We start from the raw sequence: 19,491 nt of genomic DNA, 5'->3' as shown, positions 1-19,491 counted from the left end.
AATCAAGGGGAGCCAAAGGGCATGAATGAAAAAGCCAGTGGGCTGAAGAGGATTCTGGCACGAGTGACATTTGGGCAAAGGGCATGTGGGATCCACTTCTGCTTTGGAGGAATGGTGCCCACTCTGTCATCAAAAGTGAAGGGTCACGGTTTCTAAGGGTCAAAGAAATGGTGCAGCTTGTGGTATCACTTGCTTACAAAGAGGGATGTTGCTTTGAAATCCTTGGAACACCTGTGGAAGGACTGGAGAAGAGGATGAGGATGTGCAAGTTGGGGTGCTCCAGGGTCTCAATCTGCAGCAGAAGGGAAGAGGAGCACTTTTGAGGGACAGCACGTGAGGCTATGACTAACGTGTGGCTGGAGCTGCACAAGGCAGAATGGGCCACATCGCTTCCCAACACCCCTTTCTTCTGACAGGAGAAATCTGAAGCCTACCTTAACGTATGGAAAACTGCAGACTTTACTCCCCCACCTCCAGGGAGCATAGGCTGTGCATTGCCAATTAGGTGATGCAATTAGTGCCCACCTGTTTTTCCAATGTGTCGTGTGGCTTCTCAGCAGACCCCAATCCGGATCCTCTAGGTTTTTCTTTCCTTAATAAACATAATGTAAAAATGATGACAACTTCCTGTTGGCTTTGTTTCCTTGTGGACTTTAATTACCCCATGGCTTTCTAATTGTCGTTTCACAGACATTTACTTAACCTAAGCTTGTCCCCCTTACTCCCCCCTAAATTCTGAGCAGTGATTCTGACTTATCAGCAGTATATTTGAGTATAACGTGGCTGTCACATTCTGCAAGATCTGGAATGAATTAGTATGTGTAATTGTAAATAATAGGGATGATTATAAATAATAAGAGAAAATAGAAAAATAAGTAAAAGAAGCAAGGAGAAGCTTAATAAAAAGTTAATGATGGTGAATATTTAAAATAATTAGTTCATTTACTTAATCATCAACTAAACTGATATAAATTGATTGTATTTTGGCTGTGTTGCACTGTCTTCATTATAATTCTCAATTATAAAATTGATTTCTTTGTTTCTCAATTACAACATCATATGAAAAATAGGAAGTGGTGGCTTCTGCCTCATGTCCTCCTCCAGCAGGTAGCTGGGCAGGCTGACCTTCCTGGGCACCTCCTAGTCAACAGAGCTCCTCCAGAAGGTGGTTCAGAGCATGGCTGTGACTGAGGTACGCTCCATTTGCCCTCAAATCTATTTTTCTTTTCCATGTGTCTTTTTTTTTTTTTTTTCCCCTGCCTTTGCCTTCCTTCCATTTACTCTTTTATTGTTAGACAGCTGGTAATTCAATGACTTTGCTTTGCAGCACTCAGGCTTGCATGAATGACGATCGCTACTAGTAACTAAAATGCTCATTTGGCTTGGGTTTCTGATAGCAGTCTTCACAGCTAATTTTATTGCTTTGTCAGTTAAAACAATAACATAGGACCTTTCCTTTCATAACACCTATCAAGCAGGGAAAATTGGTTGTATATTGCTCAGTGTCACTCTGTTCTTCAAATAAAGTTCCGAATTTGGAGCTACAGAAACGTTTCCACTAAACTTTTACGTAAAAATGTTTGAGAGTTTGCTAATACATGCGCTTATTGTCCCTCCATTTGTAGATATATTTCATGGTAAGCCTAACTGAGGAGGCACATTTCTTTCTTACATATGTTTCATACATTTCCACTTTTATTGGAAACTGAGGGGTGCCAAAATTCAGGTCAGTGTCTTGTGGGGTGTGAAATTAATTTGTAAATGTTACTGTTATTGCTGATGTAGAATATTATCTTCTTATTCCATTATATCACTCAAGAAAATTTTGGCTCTGAAAAGTCAATGTCTGACATAATTTCATCCTTCATTGAGAAATCTGCCACATGCTGAAAATACAAGGAAGAGCGACAAAGAGAAATTAATAGTGTTATGTTTAGAAACAGACATGTTGTAGAATATGGTGAACATTTTGACTTGACTGAAGGACTATTACATTACCAGAGAGACCACTCTTTTTCTTACCAATCAGAAAAATGATTTTTGTAGCTTTTCCTTCTCCATGGAATAACAATAATATAATAAAAACACTAAAACAAAAAATCAACAAACCCACCCTGTGTTTAAGAAGTCTGAAGCATAAACTACATACAGGGCTTTTCATGACATATGCATTATGGGGTATGACTGTAAAGTTTTGATTATGAGATGCCATCCTTGCTAGTCTTTGGTTTGTGGTGGTTGGTTGTTTTTTTGTGGAGGGGAGTGCGTGTCCTATAACGTGACCGTGGATGTGGGATTTGGGCAGACAGTGGCAGTTCAGGGGGAAGTCCTGGCACTGTGATGATACAGTTTGCCTGGTGTTTTGGCAGCTACTGCCACCCCATGGTTTTCCATAATGGATGAATGCTGCAGAGCTGTAGTTGGTTGCATTTCTCCAGAAACCTCTTGTAGGTCAGAGAGACAACGATGCATATTCATTTTGCTTTGCTCTCTCCTTCTGCACGTCCCCTTTTCTCCAGAATCCTCTCTGCAAAGAAAAGCAAGTATGGCATGAGCAGTGCTACTTTGGCTCAGGGCGGGTGAGTCCTTTCCACTGGATTTACAGCTATGTAATTGAATATTAATTTTGGCTCCCAGGAGTTTTCACTAACTGATTATATTTGCCTTGGCAGGAAATATTCCAGCTTTTTTTTTTTTTTTCCAAGGAACTTCAAAATGTACATCTGGAGCAAGCTTCTGAAACTCATCTCAGAAAGTTGCTGCTGCTTTGGGAGCCTGCATTTACATCATGGATGCCACAGACCGACAGATCTGGGTTAAAGGAAGCTGGTCGAAGCGTGGTGTTGTCCTCTGAGCATTGCTTCCAGCATGGCTCTGACATGGAAGGGGGTGTTTCCATACCATTATTCCCCTCGTTACCCTGCTTCATGCCAGGGAATACCCTTGGTATGGAGGAAAAATGTTGGTTTTGTTGCTGTTTTTTGAGGAAGGAGCAAGAGGAATCATGTCTCCTCTTGCATATCTTCTGGGGCTGGACACTTCTTTCCCCTTCTAACTCAGCTGAACCCAGACATCAATAAAATAGGCTGTAGAAAATAACTAAGATGGCTTAGAGTCAGAGATTTCTGCATGGGTGTTTACAGTACCTTGTACAGTATTGGGATCTCTCACCTTTAATCCAGTCTACGGTGGCCGGAGCCTACTGAGGGTGGAGAGCACCCGCTGTCTGTGCTTTCAGGCTGCCCTGCAAGCTGGATCCCCCCTCCTGGAGCCCCCTGCCCACCATCTGCCCATGGTGCCTGAGGACCCTGGTGGCTGCGAGGTGCCAGGACCCTCTGCGGGCATCTCCTCCCTGCCCTCACCTGTGGCTGGGCGCCGCTTTTCCTCACGAAAATAAAATAAAATCAATAAAACAAAATACCGCTCGCAGCCCCCATCCCTTCCCGGCTGATCCCCTCAAGCGAACCACAGTGTGCGGGAGGAGGGGGGGGGGGGGGGGGGCTGCCTATTTTTTGGGGCGGCCGAGATTTGTTTGCGCTGCCGCCTCCCCCCGCCCCGGGGAGGAGCCTGGGCCCCGCGTGGGGGCTGCGGGAGGGTTGCGGGGGGGGCTCCCGGGGCTCGCAGCTCCCGGGGAGGCGCCGCTCGCTGCCCGTGTCCCCGCCGGCCGCCCGCGATGCTCTGCCGGCCGTGCCGGGGCGGCGGCGCCCCGGGGAAGGGACGGAGGCGGGGGCTCGGGGGGGGCCGCTGGTATTCCTCTCGGAGTTGAGCCCGGAGGGAAGGCAGGAGGAAAACAACAAGTAGTTGGCGCCGCGGGAGGAGGAGGGGAGCCGCTTTCTGCCCCCTGGCTCAGGTACCGGGGGCGGCAGGGGCTGGGGGGGGTGGGGGGTCGGGAAGGATGCCCTGCGTTCCCCGGCTCGTCCCCGAGATGCGTGGTTTCCCTGGGAAAGTGGCAGCCCCGGCTCCACACGAACGGCTTTTCCAAGGGTGTGCCTGCTGCCCGAGCTGCTTCATCCCACAAAGCAATCCCTCATTCCCTCCCAAAATAGATGGGGAGGGGGGAACAAGCCTCCCACCCCTCTTTATCTCCGTAGGAAGCTGCTCGGCTACCGCAAGGCAGGTGCCCGCTCTCTGTTCCCCCAGCCCCGCGTGGAGCCGGGGGTGGTGGTGGTGGTGGTGGTGGTGGGCTGGGCGGCTGATCCTGCTGGGGGGGCGCGCTGCCAGCTCGCAGCCCGCTTTAGGGGGGACCGGGGGGACCGCCCGGAGCCGTGCCTGGGGCGGCGGGAGCCGGGCTGGGCGGGGAGCGGCGCGGTGCTGCCGGGGGGGCTTCTCCCTCATCGTCTCCCTCACCTCTCTCCCTCATCTCTCTCCTCCGTCCGCGTTGAAGGCGCAGAAGCTCGCCCCCCCCCGGACCCGCCCGCTCTGCCCCCTCCCCAGTCATGTCCCACCCGGAGCGATGGGGAAGCTCGAGGACAACGAGAGGGTGATCCTCAACGTGGGGGGCACGCGGCACGAGACCTACCGCAGCACCCTGAAGACCCTGCCGGGGACCCGCCTGGCCCTGCTCGCCTGCGAGTCCCGCGGCGAGTCCCCCGGCGCCGAGGAGCCGTCGCCGCCGCCCCCGCCGCCCCCCAACCCGCCGCCCCTGGCCGGGGGCTGCCCGGAGCCCGGCAGCGGCTGCGGCCCCCGGGTCGGGGGCGGCGGCGGGGCCAGCGAGTTCTTCTTCGACCGCCACCCGGGGGTCTTCGCCTATGTGCTCAACTACTACCGCACCGGCAAGCTGCACTGCCCCGCCGACGTCTGCGGGCCGCTCTTCGAGGAGGAGCTGGCCTTCTGGGGCATCGACGAGACCGACGTGGAGCCCTGCTGCTGGATGACCTACCGCCAGCACCGCGACGCCGAGGAGGCGCTCGACATCTTCGAGGCGCCCGACCTGCTGACGGGCGAGCCGCCCCCCGACGGCGACGACGACGACCTGGCGGCCAAGAGGCTGGGCATCGAGGACGTGGGGGCTGCCGCCGGGGCCGCCGACGGCAAGGGGGGCCGCTGGAAGCGGCTGCAGCCCCGCGTCTGGGCGCTCTTCGAGGACCCCTACTCCTCGCGGGCCGCCAGGGTAAGCGCCCTCGGACGGCGCTGCCGACCCCGAGGGACCCAGGGGAGACTCTGCCCCTGCCTCTGTCCATGCCTCGGGGTGCTGGGGTGGATGGTGGGGGCACAGGGTGTCACGGGGAAACGTGGCCGGCTTGGGGTGGGCGTGTGGAGGTGAGGCTCGGGTGGGCCACCACCATGGGGTGATGCTGGTGGTCCCCAGCCACCACCATGGGGTGATGCTGGTGGCCCCCTTTGCGTCTGCCGACAACAAGGTGCTCCTTTCCGAGGGACCCCAGGGTGGTGTGTGGGGTGTGTGAGAGCCATCAGCCCACCCCAGTGCTCAGGGTGGCCTTGGGTTTGGGGTGAGGTGCTGGCAGCTGTGCAAGGCCACCTTGGCCCTTCAGCATCCCTCTGTCAGCGCTGGGGGAGGGTCCGAGTTACATGGAGCGTGTGTGACGGAGGGTCACCCTGACTGCCTGTGCTGATTTCTCAGGGTCACCCTCACCGATCTGAGGCTGGCGGGTTGGGGAACAGAGGATCTTAGTAAGTTTTCATCATTTAGATAGGGATTTTAGCTTTTGACGCTACTTTCTGCTCTGGAGCACAATCTGGATTTTAGTTCTGCCTGGTAGCTGCTGCTATCAGTGGTGACGCGGGCTTGCTTTCTTAACCGTGGCTTCGGAGCAAACAAATAGTTGTAACTCCTTTGGGAGAAATACACAGCCGTGCCTTGAACGTAGCTGTGACAAAAGCAACCAGCAACAAATCCTCCCTGCGACACGTGAAGAGAACTTGTGATGGGAAACACGCTCAAATTAAGAATAGCAGTAAGTGTTTTGCAGGGTATTCACTGGGATTGCCTGTGAAGCCTTCAGACCTGAGCCTCATCCTGCAAAAAGTGCAGTCACAGCCGGTGCCATCCCCCGGTCATCCATACCGATTTCATGGCAAGCCCACAGATGCGAGCGTAAGCGTGTGGCTCACCGACTTCTTGAGTTGCACCTCATGGCCTGATGAAGGCTCTGTGAAACTTGGCAGCCCCTGTGAACTTAGTGGGATAAGCAAAACAGAAAGCAATGTCCTCGTAGTTATTACCGTCGTTTGCAGAGTGCCAGCACTGTTAATGTTTTCAAAGTGTCCTACAATTTGTTTTCCTTCGGCAGCTGGCTCCAGCTGATAGTTGAAGTACGTTTTTAATACGGGATTAGTTCTGTAGATGCTTCTGGGAGTTTTTTCTGGTTTTGCTCGTTAACACACGCACGCGTTGCTCACATCCTCGCTGCCGGAACTCCACAGCTCCTTTTGCTGTCAGTTACCTGACAAAACAGCAGCGTGCAGCGATCCTGCTGCAGCCTGTCTGTCACCACTGCTTCTGTCAAAGCTGCTGACGGCAGCGAGCCCGCAGCTGTTACGCTATGGAGCCTTCCCCGTGGACTTTGCTGGGGCACTGATGAGCCTGAAGTAAAAGTTATGTGGAAGGTAGCAGGAGAAATATGAGGGTAGGGTGCTGGTTGCCATTACACCCCAAAATCAGAGCTGTCACTTGTGTTTGCAGCACGCTTCGGTCCACTCTGACAGAACCTGTAGGCAAGGTTTGCCCAATTTCCCCATCTGTGCTAGACCGTCAGTGGGTCGGGTAAAGACATCTCAAATTTGGAAAATGAGCACTAATTAAGTTAATGTCATAGTGTAAGACTAGCAATACTGATCTCCTAAAAATTGTTTTTAAACATTGTATTCTGGTTTCTACCATAGGCAGCGTCAGAGCTGTAGCAACAGCGTCTAAATTGGTGTTTTAATTTTCTTCTTCAGTGCTGCTACTCTGTACAGTGATCTTTCCAGTAGGAAGACAACTTGCAGAATCCTGGCAAGTTTTAAAGCATAATGCACCTTTGCACTTAAAGGACTGGCATACACCTGGTGCTCACACCCGAACACGTAGCAGTTGAGGTGATGGGAAGCTCAGCGTGGAACTGAGATGTTATTGTCAGTTCAACATTTTCCCACACCTGAGAGAGAGAGAAAGAGAGAGAGAGAGAGAGACGTTATTTTCTGAGCATTCTGGCAAATGCCAGCATATTGTTGTGTGTCAGCTGAAATGATGACTAACTCTAAAAATATTTGGGTGAAATCCTGGCCTTACTGAAAGCAAGAAAAACTCCGTGCACATCAATCTTGTCTCATAGTGTTAGCTACTGACTCATGCACTGCTGGGATTATGGTGAGACTGCTTAGTGGTAAACTTTCTTAGTAACTGTGGTAATTATTTATTTATTTTTTTAAAAGCGTTGCTGCCTGATTTAACTTCCACGATATCCATTCTGGGAAATATTATGTTGATTAAAAACTGGGTATTTGTTATTAATGAAATGGAACTTAATTCTTCTGATTTTCTTTATCCTAAACTGTGATCTCTAAAAATAGAAATTTATAGAAATTCAAATATAAGTTGCCATGGTAACCTATTGGGGGATAGTGCACACACAAGATTATTCTAGCAAGACCATCCAATGGTGTTATATAAATAGAGAAACTAGTTTGTTGACAAAAAGGTTTGCTTTATTGGAGATTAAAAAAAAAATCAACTTTAATGTGTGCAGTTTGTTAATCAGTTAGTGACATCTACTAGCCATCTTTTTTGTAAATATAAAATGTATTACACATATATACAATTGCTGTGAAACCTGCAACTCTTTACTTTGTATCTCAAGTTCAGGAGTTATTTTTGAATATTATTTCTGTTTTCATTTTAGCGTTTTGGGTTTCATAGTCTGTGAAGTGTAATTAAAGGGTATAGTGGCACTCCTTTCACTCCAGGCTTAATAGAGCTATCATTCACAAACTTTTGTTTGACAGAACGCTGTTATGTAGGTGCAGAGGTGCTGGTGTAAGATACTGTCACGGAAGAAAATGAATTGGGCAAAGAAATCTTCCGGTGTGTTGGTTTAAGCAGATCTGAAGCAGATCCTTATCCGATTCTTACCTCAGTCGTGTGAACTGAGTGTGACTAGTTAACGCCTGTAAACTGTTTTGGTATCCTTTAGCATCTCCTGCTACATAAGTACAAAGTATTCATTATGCTTTAGTGCAAAGGAATGTCTAAATAGTTTGTAAGAAAGTACAAGAGGCATAATTAAGCACCGAGTTTGAAAGAGCGTCTGCAGATGCCCAGAGGGACCTAGAATGTCACTGCCAGTCTCAGATATCATATTTCAAATTAATTAAGCTTTTAAGGCCTTTTACTGTTGAATAATAGTTGAAATATGGCGCTGCTTAAAGAAATAATTATCATTTGTCATTGATTTTTCCTAAAGATTATGGATTATTCATGTACTTAGCGCAGGAACTCTCAGATGCTCGGGGGAATCTCAGTGCTCACAGCTGTCTGTCCGTCCCTCTGAGAAGCCTGTCTGTCTGTGTGTGGAGTTGGGACAGGGAAGCCAGGGTGGGTAGGGTGGTGGTGGCCTCTGGCACACGGGCAGGTGCTTCCTGCTTGTCCTATGTCATGTTTGGTGGCTGAAGGGACCTGACATAACCCCTGCGCTGCACCTTTCTTATCTGTCAGAAAGATCATCATTATTTGTTTTACAAGGGAAGGATAAATGCTAATTAGCATTCATATTTGTAAAGTTATCTTGAGTATTCACAGAAATGCAAATAAAACCACGGAGAGCCTTGCAGTTTGGGAGTTATGCTCACACCTTGCAGGTGTTCTTAAAAACACCGATCCTACAGCACTTCGTCGTGGTACGGGGAGCGGGATGCGAGCAGTAAGCAGCATTGCTGACTGGAAATGCAAAGTTCCTGTACGCTGCTCTACGTGGTGGAGTCACATCAGCAGAGGCTTATTGTAATATCTCTGCTAGCCTCGAGCATTTGGTGATGAGGTTAGCTGTAGGAAGGGCCAGCTGAGATAAGGCAGGTGGGAGAGTGGGGAGAATATGATTTTATGGATCCCCTCAACAGCCTAAAGCCCCAGAAATCATATTGGAGAGCATTCTTAGTAAAGGTAACATATATTTATTTGGTGGCTTGTGCACATTTTTTTCCAGGAAACCAGATACCTGTCACGTACCAGGGTGGCCGAATTGTGTGGGTTATATTTAGGACTTTGGCTATTCATAATGCAAAACAGCTTTTATTTCTGGTGGAAGCAATGCTGCTGGGACAGTCTGATGGAGACACTGTAAATGGAGTGGGGAGAATATGCTTAGCTCAGAATGTACATTTGTAGGTTAATAGTGAAGAGCGGAGTTCATTTGCTTTCTTAAAAATAGAAAAGCCATTTAATTTGTAAGTGCAAGCCTTTACTCTCTATCTTTTATGCAAGAAGGAAAGCAAGTATGCTTTAGATCTTACTCTAGTAATTCTTTAATTATGAAGACTTTTTATATCTGAAAATGATTATAGAAGTGTACAAAGAAAATAGTGAAGAACGGCAAAGAAACTGAAAGAGGGATTTCCTCTTGCCGTCTTGATAATCAAAGTGTTGAATTTATTTCTAAGGGGGAAAGGAGAGTCCATTATCTTAAATTGGCTAAAACCAGTGGTTCTGCTTAAAGCATTCAGCCTATGGGAGCTGTAGTTGCTTTTAAAGCCACAGCGAGATTTGTACCTAGTGACAAACATCGTGAGGCATCACTGTTATGGGTATTTGTATGCTCCACAGTGTGCACAGGATGACTAAATCGCATTATAAGTCATTTTTATTAATTTATTTCTGGAATGCTGGCTGTTGAAAGACTTAATTGTAAATTGTTGCTTAATGAGTTACCTGTTCAACATGGCCAAGTTTGATCTACATTAAATTTAGTTGGTGTCTGATGGCACTGATGTATCGGTGAGGTAAAATCAGAAAGATTTCTGCCTCCCTAACTTCTGCCTTTTTCCTCTACAGCTGTTCTGCCTGCTGCTGCTACTGTTTCCATGGAAACAAGCCAGCTCTTGGCTTCCTTTTTCCATTGAAAACAGCCTTCTCTCTGTCACTTATTAATCTCGGGGAAGCATTTTGTCATGGCTCTGACATGAACGCCACAGAGATGATCTGCCCTATCATTTCAGAAATAGATGCTGTCACAAATGTGCCCATGCACATAGCCAGATTCGTTTTCTGACTGAAATAATTTGGTTAATGGACTTATTCAGAATCTGCTTTGGTGTAACTGGAAGTGGAAATTAGCCTAACACACATAGCCCAAGATAATAACAGTGTGAGAATTATTCTTGGTTGAGAAATCTAGCAGACAGCATTCTTTTATGCAGTTCAGACATAATGCTCTGCTCTCTGTCATGTTTTGTTTACAGCAGTGAAATGCTAAAATGATTTACTTTGGGGGTGAGAATGTGTTTTCAAACCTACTAAGATGGTGGAGGAGGAGTAGCTCAACTTCTGGTGAATATAAAGTATCACACGGAATAATGCCATCATGTGATGCAGTCAGGGTAAGAAAAAAGTGGATTAAAAATGATATCTTCAGGGACCCTATATTCATAAAGTGTCTGGTACTTAGCCCATGATAGATGTATCAATGCTCTTTGAAGAAGCCAGCATTTTTTTCCTGTTTCTGTGAATTTGTGTTAAATAATAGTGAAAGAAATTCAGAACTCGGACTAATCTCAAATCCTTGATTAGTTTCCCCCATTGCAGAAACTTAAAGATGTTTTAAAGAAACCGTGTAGAACTTACTTTCCCTTTTTGTCTTCGTCAGTCATTGGCAGAAAGTGTCTGTTCTCTTCCTATGAAGTTACCTTGCAGTCAGGGAAGAAGCATCAGAGAAGAGGAAAGGCATCTCTATACAATTTTAAAATATTTTTATATTCTAATTGCAAGTGGTGTTTCGGCGTTGTTCAACTCCACAGAGACTCCTGCTCTTGGCTGATCTTGGGGAAACATGGTTTCCTTCAGCCAGAACAGGAAAGAAAGGGTTTATACTCTCCGTATTTAGCACCTGATGGGATGGGATGTTCCCTTTTATTTCTCTTTGCTGAATTCTTCTTCAGAAATTTCTGCTGGCAGTGTGATTTACATAAGCTTACTGATCCCATGTAGGAGCTTGTGGAGATTTCTGCTGTTTACTTTTAACCATGAGTAAAGTATGTAGGCCAATAAAAATACAGATAGGGTAATATATGGAATATCAAGCTGTTGGTTATAATTCTGCTAAGGATATTTCTTATAGTAATACTTTCTTATGTTTGCAGTTGCTTCTAAAGAGCCTTCCTCCTGATGCAAGGGCTGAAGCATGAGGATATTTCTTGCACCAGAAATACTTTGAAGCGGTGAACACAATATACAACTATGGAAATGTGTACAGACATACTAATATAAACTTAGCATTGGCAATTATCAAATTTAGCATTATCAACATGCTAAAAGGGATTTAAGTTGTTAGTGCTGACCTGGTATATTTACGTATACGTGTATATGTTTCTATAACTGAATGGTAATCTTGTCAAAAAGAGATCCAGAAACAGTTGTAGAGAAAGAACATGAAATCACTTTTTTTTTTAGTTCTACAAATGTGTTTAATTAAGATCATTGTTAGTACTTTATGATGACTAAAGCACTTTTGAAAGAAAAACTCCACTGCCATCTGTTAATCAGTAGTGTTAAAAATAGAATGCCATCTAATCACATAAAACACATTTTCTTGTGATTTGTGATTTGCTTTACAGAATTTTTGAAGTAGTGACATGAAGCTTAAAAACTGAATTATCCAATTATATATTAGAACTGCGTTTTTTTTCCCTGTCTGAAGATTTTGAGATGTTTCTTATACCAGTAGGTTAATTATTGCAGGGGTGTAATATTTTGTGTCTTATTACAGACAGCCTTTTACAGTTTCTTAGCATTTCTAGGTGAACCTTAGGTAGCAGGTCTTTGATATGCTCCTGAAAAAGCATTGTTAATAGAGGAGAACAGTCTTTTATCGTGGTGCTGAATAATATGGTAAAGTTTACTAATATGTGTTGAATAAAGAACATGCTATCATTTAGTCTTATTTCTGAGATAAGTATAGTTTCTTAAATATTTACATTGTCATTAGTATATAGCATACAAATCTGTTTTTTCTTTTTTTTTTTTTTCTTTCAGTTTCTCTACACTCTGAACAAGGTGGAATATCTTGAAGGTTGTGTTTTTGGTTTTGATAATTTGTAGAGTATACTGCTGTATAGCAATAATCTTCTTAAATGTTTAATCCATATCCTAAGAGAAATAATTCTTCTTTAGGAATGACTTTCACCACACTAAAATGCTTTCTTTCATAAAAGCTTAGGGCTACTCTAATGCTAGGGGTCTAGCAGTATGTGGGATTTTGAAGTAACAGAAATCATACACTGAGACTCAGTTTTAATGGCTGAGAAAATTCTCTTTCAGGAAATTGCTTTAGAGAACATGAAGTTCAGTATAGTGACACAAATTGTGACACAGAATGGTGCTGTGAAATGCTGCTTACATGTGGTTGCAAAAATAAGGAGCACGAGATGAGATCTTGATGGTTTTGCCTGGGGGGCACCATTGCTGCCTGTCACGGTGCTGGTTTGGAGTGGTCAGCCTCCCAACAGGCACCCTGCTGCTCAGTGGGTCTTAACCAGGGGGAAGAGTAATGTCTCTAATCATATTTCTGTTGGCTTGCTTAATTTCTCAGAACATAAATGCTCACAAAATATATTACGCTTTTATATGCTGTCTACTGTGAGATCAAGGGTAATCAAGTATGTAGTAATTAGTATTTAATATAAAGACTGTGCAACCACAGAAAGATATATTTTTTAAAGTAGTGGTAAAAATTCTTAAGGAATAATGCAAAGGTTGTTTTTAAAGTACACAAACACATGGTTATAAAATTTCTTTAGTTCTTAGGCAATACCATAGGAGACATCTTCGTTAGTCCTTATTCTTGAACATGTATTCAAAAATTCTAGGTAATTTTAAAGTGAGGTGTCTGTTTTTATGTTATTCATTGGCACCTAGTAATCCTTTACCCATGTGAATGGCAATTATTCATAATAATTGGATTCAGGATTATATTAATTTTTACAGCATTACGTTGGTTAAGAGGTGGAAAAAGCTATATTAGATTTCTTTTTTTTTTCAATATCATCCCAAGAATTCTGCATTTTTTTTTTCAACAGGAACTTTGCAGCATTCTAAATTTAATCCAGTTATGGTTTGGAGAAGAACCTCAATTCTCTTTTTGGTTTTTGAGATTCTAGGTCTAGTATCTACCTTCACTTTTCCATTTTAATTTTAGGAAATGATTCATCTCCAAGCACATATGGGTTTCATCTTGAACATCCTTGCATTGGTCTGGGAAAACATTTAAACACATTAGATGCTCATTTGATTTCTTGTGTGCTTAAGTTTAATCTTGTGTCAAAATATTCTGTTGGACTGGAAACTGAGTTTGGGCCTCTTGCAGAGTTAAGTTCCGATATGCCAAGCCTCTTTTCCCTTACACTGAAAAATGAAGTCCATTTATGTAATAATTATTTTGTGATTCATATTTTCATAGTATAAAAAATAAAGTGTATATACAGTGACTGTTATAAATGACATCAAAAGGTTTTTTTTTTTTTTGGTAGAAGTCAAGTGGGGTAGGATTTCAGCCCAAGTATTGAACATAAGCTCTAAAGTATATAACACATTGCCTGCTTGTTATCTGGTAATACCTGATGTTAAATTTATTTTAAAACCTTAGATGTCTCCATCCCTTGGTCAGTAAATCTCATTACTGGATATATGCTAGGCTAGGATAAACTTTTGACGGTAGGCTGGAGTTCTTTTCCAGCTTGCCCAGGATGTATTAATACCTGTGTAGCTTGGAGAAAGAAATGGTCGTGTTTGTCAATTGTCTCCAAAAAAGGCACATAAAGCTGATGTTTCAGTGACCCTTGAATGGTCAACAAAATTGGTTTGATGCATTGCAGCTACAGGGTCTCCTTGGTTAGTCATTGCATGTTCTAAATTGGTGTCTCAATAGCAGGACAAATGAACTGGGGAAATTAAAAAGCAGAGAATATTTGATAAAAAGAAGAAATTACATCTTGGTTGAAAATGAACCATTATAGACTGAAGCAAGGAATGTAGTTTCATTATTTTATTTCATCACAATACAGCCAGCCAAACCTTAAAACTGGGAAAGGCATTTTGTATTATGTCTATTTTTTATGAATGGCGTTCATTGTTTTAAGGATGGAAGATGTCAGTTGCCTTTAAACTGCAGGTTTATCTACCAGATTGATGCTGTTTATTGCAGTTGCCTCTTCCCTAATCTTAAAATGAGAAAGGAGCTTTGATCTTTTCAGAATGACTTCTCTAATGACTAGGTTTATTCAATTTTGGAAACATCCGTTGTAGTAGGTACACTTTTGATGCAGGTCTTCACCTTAATCCAGCTTCTGAGACAACTGCAAGTGTCTCCCCAAACCATCTTTGAAGGCCGTTGGTTCTTACTTATCTGCTTCCTCAATCTTGAGCCTCACCTTGCTGCATTCAATACCTTGCACTACCACCGAGCCAATGACTGACTATTCTAATACTTTTTAATCCGTGCTTTTCCAGTGTTTTTGTAATACAATTAACCATTCTGTTTGAGCTTGAGTTGCAATGATAGTTATATATGCTTCTCTACTCTCAATGCTACCTTTAGTAGCTGTGCTAGCAGCATTTGTTTGAGAGAGTGATGGCATTCATCATGTATTGAAATGAAAAGCCAGCAAGATTTCAGTGATTTTGTATTCTCAACAATTTAAAGACATTTAAATTCAGTATTTGGTAGAAGAAATGTACCCATTAGTCTTTAGAGAAGTGTAGATTTAGTTCATGTTGGGTTTGTATTTCATTACAGGAACCTATCTTGCACTGGAGTTATGACAGATTCATGAGATGAAGGCAATCCTCTTTGAAACAGTGTCTGGTTTTGTTAAAATATCACTACCTAACTTTCTAAAACAGAGTGAGGAAAATTATTGAACTCCTGTCTTTTAGTGCTACTGTTTGTGTACTCCTTGAAATTATAGATCAGGAGGTATGTATTAGTAATTATAATGAACAAACATTGCAAATCTTGTTTGTTTACTGGCAAAGCTTTTTTAAAAATGATGAGGTAATTGTTATGGTTTGTAATTATATGGTGACCATAACCCTTTCTTCATAAACCTAAACCTTGTTTCTGGGTGGGAATGTCTTGGCAATAGCGGGGCCTAAGGGAATATGCTATATGCTGTAAAAATTTGTGCTATAATTTCTTTCTTGCAATTCTGCTGCTCAGACAAGCACCGTGCCAGTGTGACAACCACATGCCCTGCAAGACCAGGTGTGAAGAGTAAGTCTGACACAGAACAATGTTTATGGTTCTCGTGCTTTCAAATTTCAGGTGGAGTTTTTATTCATATATACATAAATAGGGATGCAAATCATAGAATTACAGAAAGATTTGGGTTGGAAGGGACCTTAAAGATCATCTAAGTCCAACCCCCCTGCCATGGGCAAGGACACCTCCCACCAGACCAGGCTGCCGAAAGCCCCATCCAGCCTGGCCTTGAACACCTCCAGGGACGGGGCATCCACAGTTGCTCTGGGCAGCCTGTGCCAGGGCTTCACCACCCTCTAAGTGAAGAATTTCCTCCTAACATCTAATCTAAGTCTACACTCCTTGATTTTAAACCCATTACTCCTTGTCTTATTACTACACCCCCTGACAAAGAGTCCCTCCCCAGCTTTCCTGTAGGACCCCGCTGGGTACTGGAAAGCTGCTACAAGGTCTCCCCAGAGCCTCCTCTTCTCCAGGCTGGACAACCTTAACTCCTTCAGCCAGTCTTTGTAGGAGAGGTGCTCCAGCCCTTTGATAATGTTTGTAGCTCTCCTCTGGACTTGCTACAACAGGTCCACACCCTTCTTAAATAGGGTGCCCTAGAGCTGAAATCAGGGCTCCGGGTGGGGTCTGACAAGCAGAGCAGAGGGGGACAATCCCCTCCCTCGCCCTGCTGGCCACGCTGCTTTTGGTGCAGCCCAGGACACGGTTGGCTTTCTGGGCTGCAAGCTTATCTTGCCAGCTCATGTTGAGCTTCTCATCAACCAACACCCCCAGGTCCTTCTCCTCAGGGCTGCTCTCAATCCATTCTCCATCCAGCCTGTATCTGTGCTTGGGAGTGCCCCAGCCCAAGTGCAGAACCTTGCACTTGGCCTTGTTGAACCCCATGAGGTTTGTACAGCCCCACCTCTCAGCCTGCCCAGGTCCCTCTGGATGCCATCCCTTCCTTCTTGCGTGTCGACTGCACCACACAGCTGGGTGGCATTGGCAGTTTTGGTATATATTTACACACACGTGCATTTCTAAACATGTACATAACAGTGTTCCTAACTTGATTATGATAGACAAGAAGATTTTCTCTGTGAATATATATTTTTCCCCATCTATTTGTCCTTGAGGACTTTAATGAAGAAGGACGTATCCCAGCTCTCACGACTTAATTCTTTTAATTGTTTAATGCAGATTCCACCTATTAGTTCAAATACTAATTGCAGCATGTCTGAACACCTTGCAGAAGACATCTTTTCTTAAGAAAGCATTTACATTTCCACTTGTTGCAGCATCAGGAAGTGTAACTCTGCCGCAGTACCTGGAGTGGGCTTGGCTGATGTAGGAAAACCCTTCTGAATTTGAGAGCTCTGCCTTTTGTTCAATAAATCATAAATCAAGTTGGAAATTGTTTTAGTGTTTCATACAGTCACTCCTGCATTATTGAATGTGTGACATTAAAAAAATCTTAATTATTCTGAAGCAAACCAATATTCTGTGGTGTTCATTGTTATGTAAAACATCTACAAACTATAAACAAGAAGACTATTCTTTCCACAGATTTGTTTCCAACATCCTTCAACAGTTAAGAGAATTATATTACTTTTATAGAGTTAAACTGAGTGGCTCAAAAGCCTATAGCAAGTTCTGGTAAATTATACAGTCTTGCATTAGAAATCTACTGATTTTTATATTGTAAAATTCTGTATATTCTTTATTATTAAAAGACATTTTAGGAAAATAATGTCTCCCAGGGATGTAGCTTTCCCTTTTGCAGCTGTTGGTAAAAGGGAAATGCTAAATAACGTCAGATTTGGCAATCACATTCATGGGATGAGATTGATAAACACATACCATGATATTTCATCTTTGAAATAATCCAACCTGTTTTATTATTCATTTATCTTTACTTTTTTTTTTTTTTAGTTTAGTTATTTTTTGTAGAAAGAAGTTCAGCTCCAATCAGATTCACGCATCTCTGCTTCTTGTAAGGCAGAATGGGAATGCCAAATAAAGAGAAGCACAAAAATGCAAACGTAATATTTATGTGGAAGATGCAAAAAATCTTAGTAGAATGCATACTGTGAGTGTTGCAAGGATTGTGTTATGACAAACTTGTTTGGTCAGACTCGGTGGGAGATGGGGAGTAAAGAGGGCTTGGGGACTAATGCACTGGCAGGGAATTCTGGAGATCCAGTTTATGTCTGCTAGGCTGTAACATCTTCCATGGTTCACCACACCACCGTGATTCACCCAGTCTGCTAATTGGGAAGATGCAGCTGTCCTCATGCCCTAGAAGATCACAAGATAACTTTTAAAAAAATGCAGTACTAAAATAATACAGTAACATAAAGTATTTTAGTTGGTGACTGTCAAATGTAGTTCAAAGGAGAGCTTAGGAACTTTTTAAAGAAAGTTGGGGATAGTTTGCTGTTTTCTGTCCCCAAAGGTTTAAGCATATATAATCATCTCATGATCTTCTTCTATTTTTATTTTTTATTTTTGTGACCTCTGTCTCATTCATTTTACAACATGGGTATATTCTGGGAATAAACTGGGACTGTGTCATTGGGATATATGCAGTAATTAGTAGGAGAGGAAATCCCCTAAATATATTGATAATTTGGTTCGCACAACAGAGACAGAAGAGCATATTCAAATAAGAAGGCACATATCCCACACCTGAACAATCTAGAAAGAAGAAAAATTGGAATTCAGTAATAAACTTTATCCATTTTTTGAGCTGACTGAGGCAGGGTCTACATGGGAAGAAACTCTTCAGTCATGTTAATGAAGATTTCTTTGTAGCATATGAATGCAAGGATATCAAATTAAGGTGGGGTTTGGCTCAGATACACAGATTGTCAAAGTTTTTTCCTGGAACTGATGTTAGAACTTATGAAATAAAAGGTTCCTGGAATTTAATACACCTGAAAACAATGTAATTTTTCAATCTTTCTCACCAATTTCTGAATGTTTACAAAGACATTTGGCATTCAGCCTGTGCAGTTGAATTCAGGCACAACCGAGTTGGGAGTCTTAAAATGAGAAATATTGGCCAATCTATACAGTTGGCTCTGCTACCAATTCGATCTGCAGTATATTAGAACAACTGTTCAATATTTTCAATGATCTCGTGTTGATTCTTGGTTGTGTTCTGCTTTTGAAGCGTAGCTACCAGATATGGGGAGGAATGGTTGAGATTGCAGGCTGTGCTCCTAGGCAATATGTTTTATTAGACTCTTCCTAATTAAAAAAAAAAGAAAGAAAAAAAAAGCCAGATCCCATAAGAGTGCCCAGTGTGAGCAATACTGATGGTACCATTTAATTTTGTACTTCAGGGGTGTTTGCATTGTTTAGTGAAAGCTAGTTCCTATCTTTAATGCTTTTAATATGTTAATTAGTTGTGTTCAACTGTTCGGATGTTCAGTATTGGCTAAGCACACTGTGCTGTTGTGACTGAATTACTATAAATATTGGTAAATGATTTTCCCAAAGGAGTAGGTCATACCTGCTCCTTAATTTAGAAGTAACACCCATCTTTCTGTCCTGTTTCACGTACAAGACTGATTTATACAAGAACTCTAGCTGTGAGTTCTTCTTATGAGGGAATTCTTCCTGTATAGGTAAATGTATTTTCATGAAGAAGATGTCATTTAATAGTTTATTGAGAATCAAATTCAAGCATTTTGTTAACTCGATAGATCTGAATTGTTGTGTAAAAAGTGGAAGCCAAGGACAGCAAAAAAGTTGCCACAGAAAGGGTTGAAGTGTTTTGAAGATCTATCTTTGCCTGTGGTCACTGATGTTGTTGGTTTGATTTCTCCCTTATCCCCAGAAAAAACCTTTTCCATGTCAACAGAGGTATTTATATTACTTTTACATATTATGAAAGCCATACCAAATTACTACAGGAAATTCATTAATAGATTAGCTGCTGTGTTTCTGTGCTGGAAATGACATCTAACTTTATTTGGGCAAGATCTGGGGATATGTTTGAAGCACATGGCATCGTTGGCTGAATTCAGTCCAGAAGACGGCAGCGTGCAAGTATATTAAGTGTGCTCCCACTGCGGAAAGGCAAGCAATTTCTTCACCC

The 19,491-nt window shown here is 43.1% G+C and overlaps 1 protein-coding gene across 11 annotated transcripts in view; it reads left to right on the top strand.

The window, feature by feature from the left end:
• Positions 1-3,485: 3,485 nt before the first annotated feature.
• The window catches only part of KCNC2 (potassium voltage-gated channel subfamily C member 2), a 109,158-nt gene continuing 93,152 nt past the window's right edge, over positions 3,486-19,491 (top strand). For 5 of the 11 annotated variants that reach the window (XR_013955711.1, XM_080606555.1, XM_080606554.1 and 2 more), the window contains exons 1-2: positions 3,491-3,850; positions 4,385-5,110. Coding sequence is in view for 10 of the 11 variants with exons in the window: in XM_080606555.1 (XP_080462681.1) it covers positions 4,454-5,110 (657 nt within the window). In the remaining variant the exon portion in view is untranslated. Of the gene's footprint in view, positions 3,851-4,384; positions 5,111-19,491 lie in introns of all 11 variants that reach the window. The other 6 variants (XM_080606553.1, XM_080606550.1, XM_080606548.1 and 3 more) reach the window with 5 other exon arrangements.

This window comes from Anser brachyrhynchus (genome assembly GCF_964034855.1).
Source record: "Anser brachyrhynchus genome assembly, chromosome: 1".
Classification (NCBI taxonomy): Eukaryota; Metazoa; Chordata; class Aves; order Anseriformes; family Anatidae; genus Anser; species Anser brachyrhynchus.
Note: the sequence above shows the minus strand (reverse complement) of the source record. Positions and strands in the feature narration are given on the sequence as shown.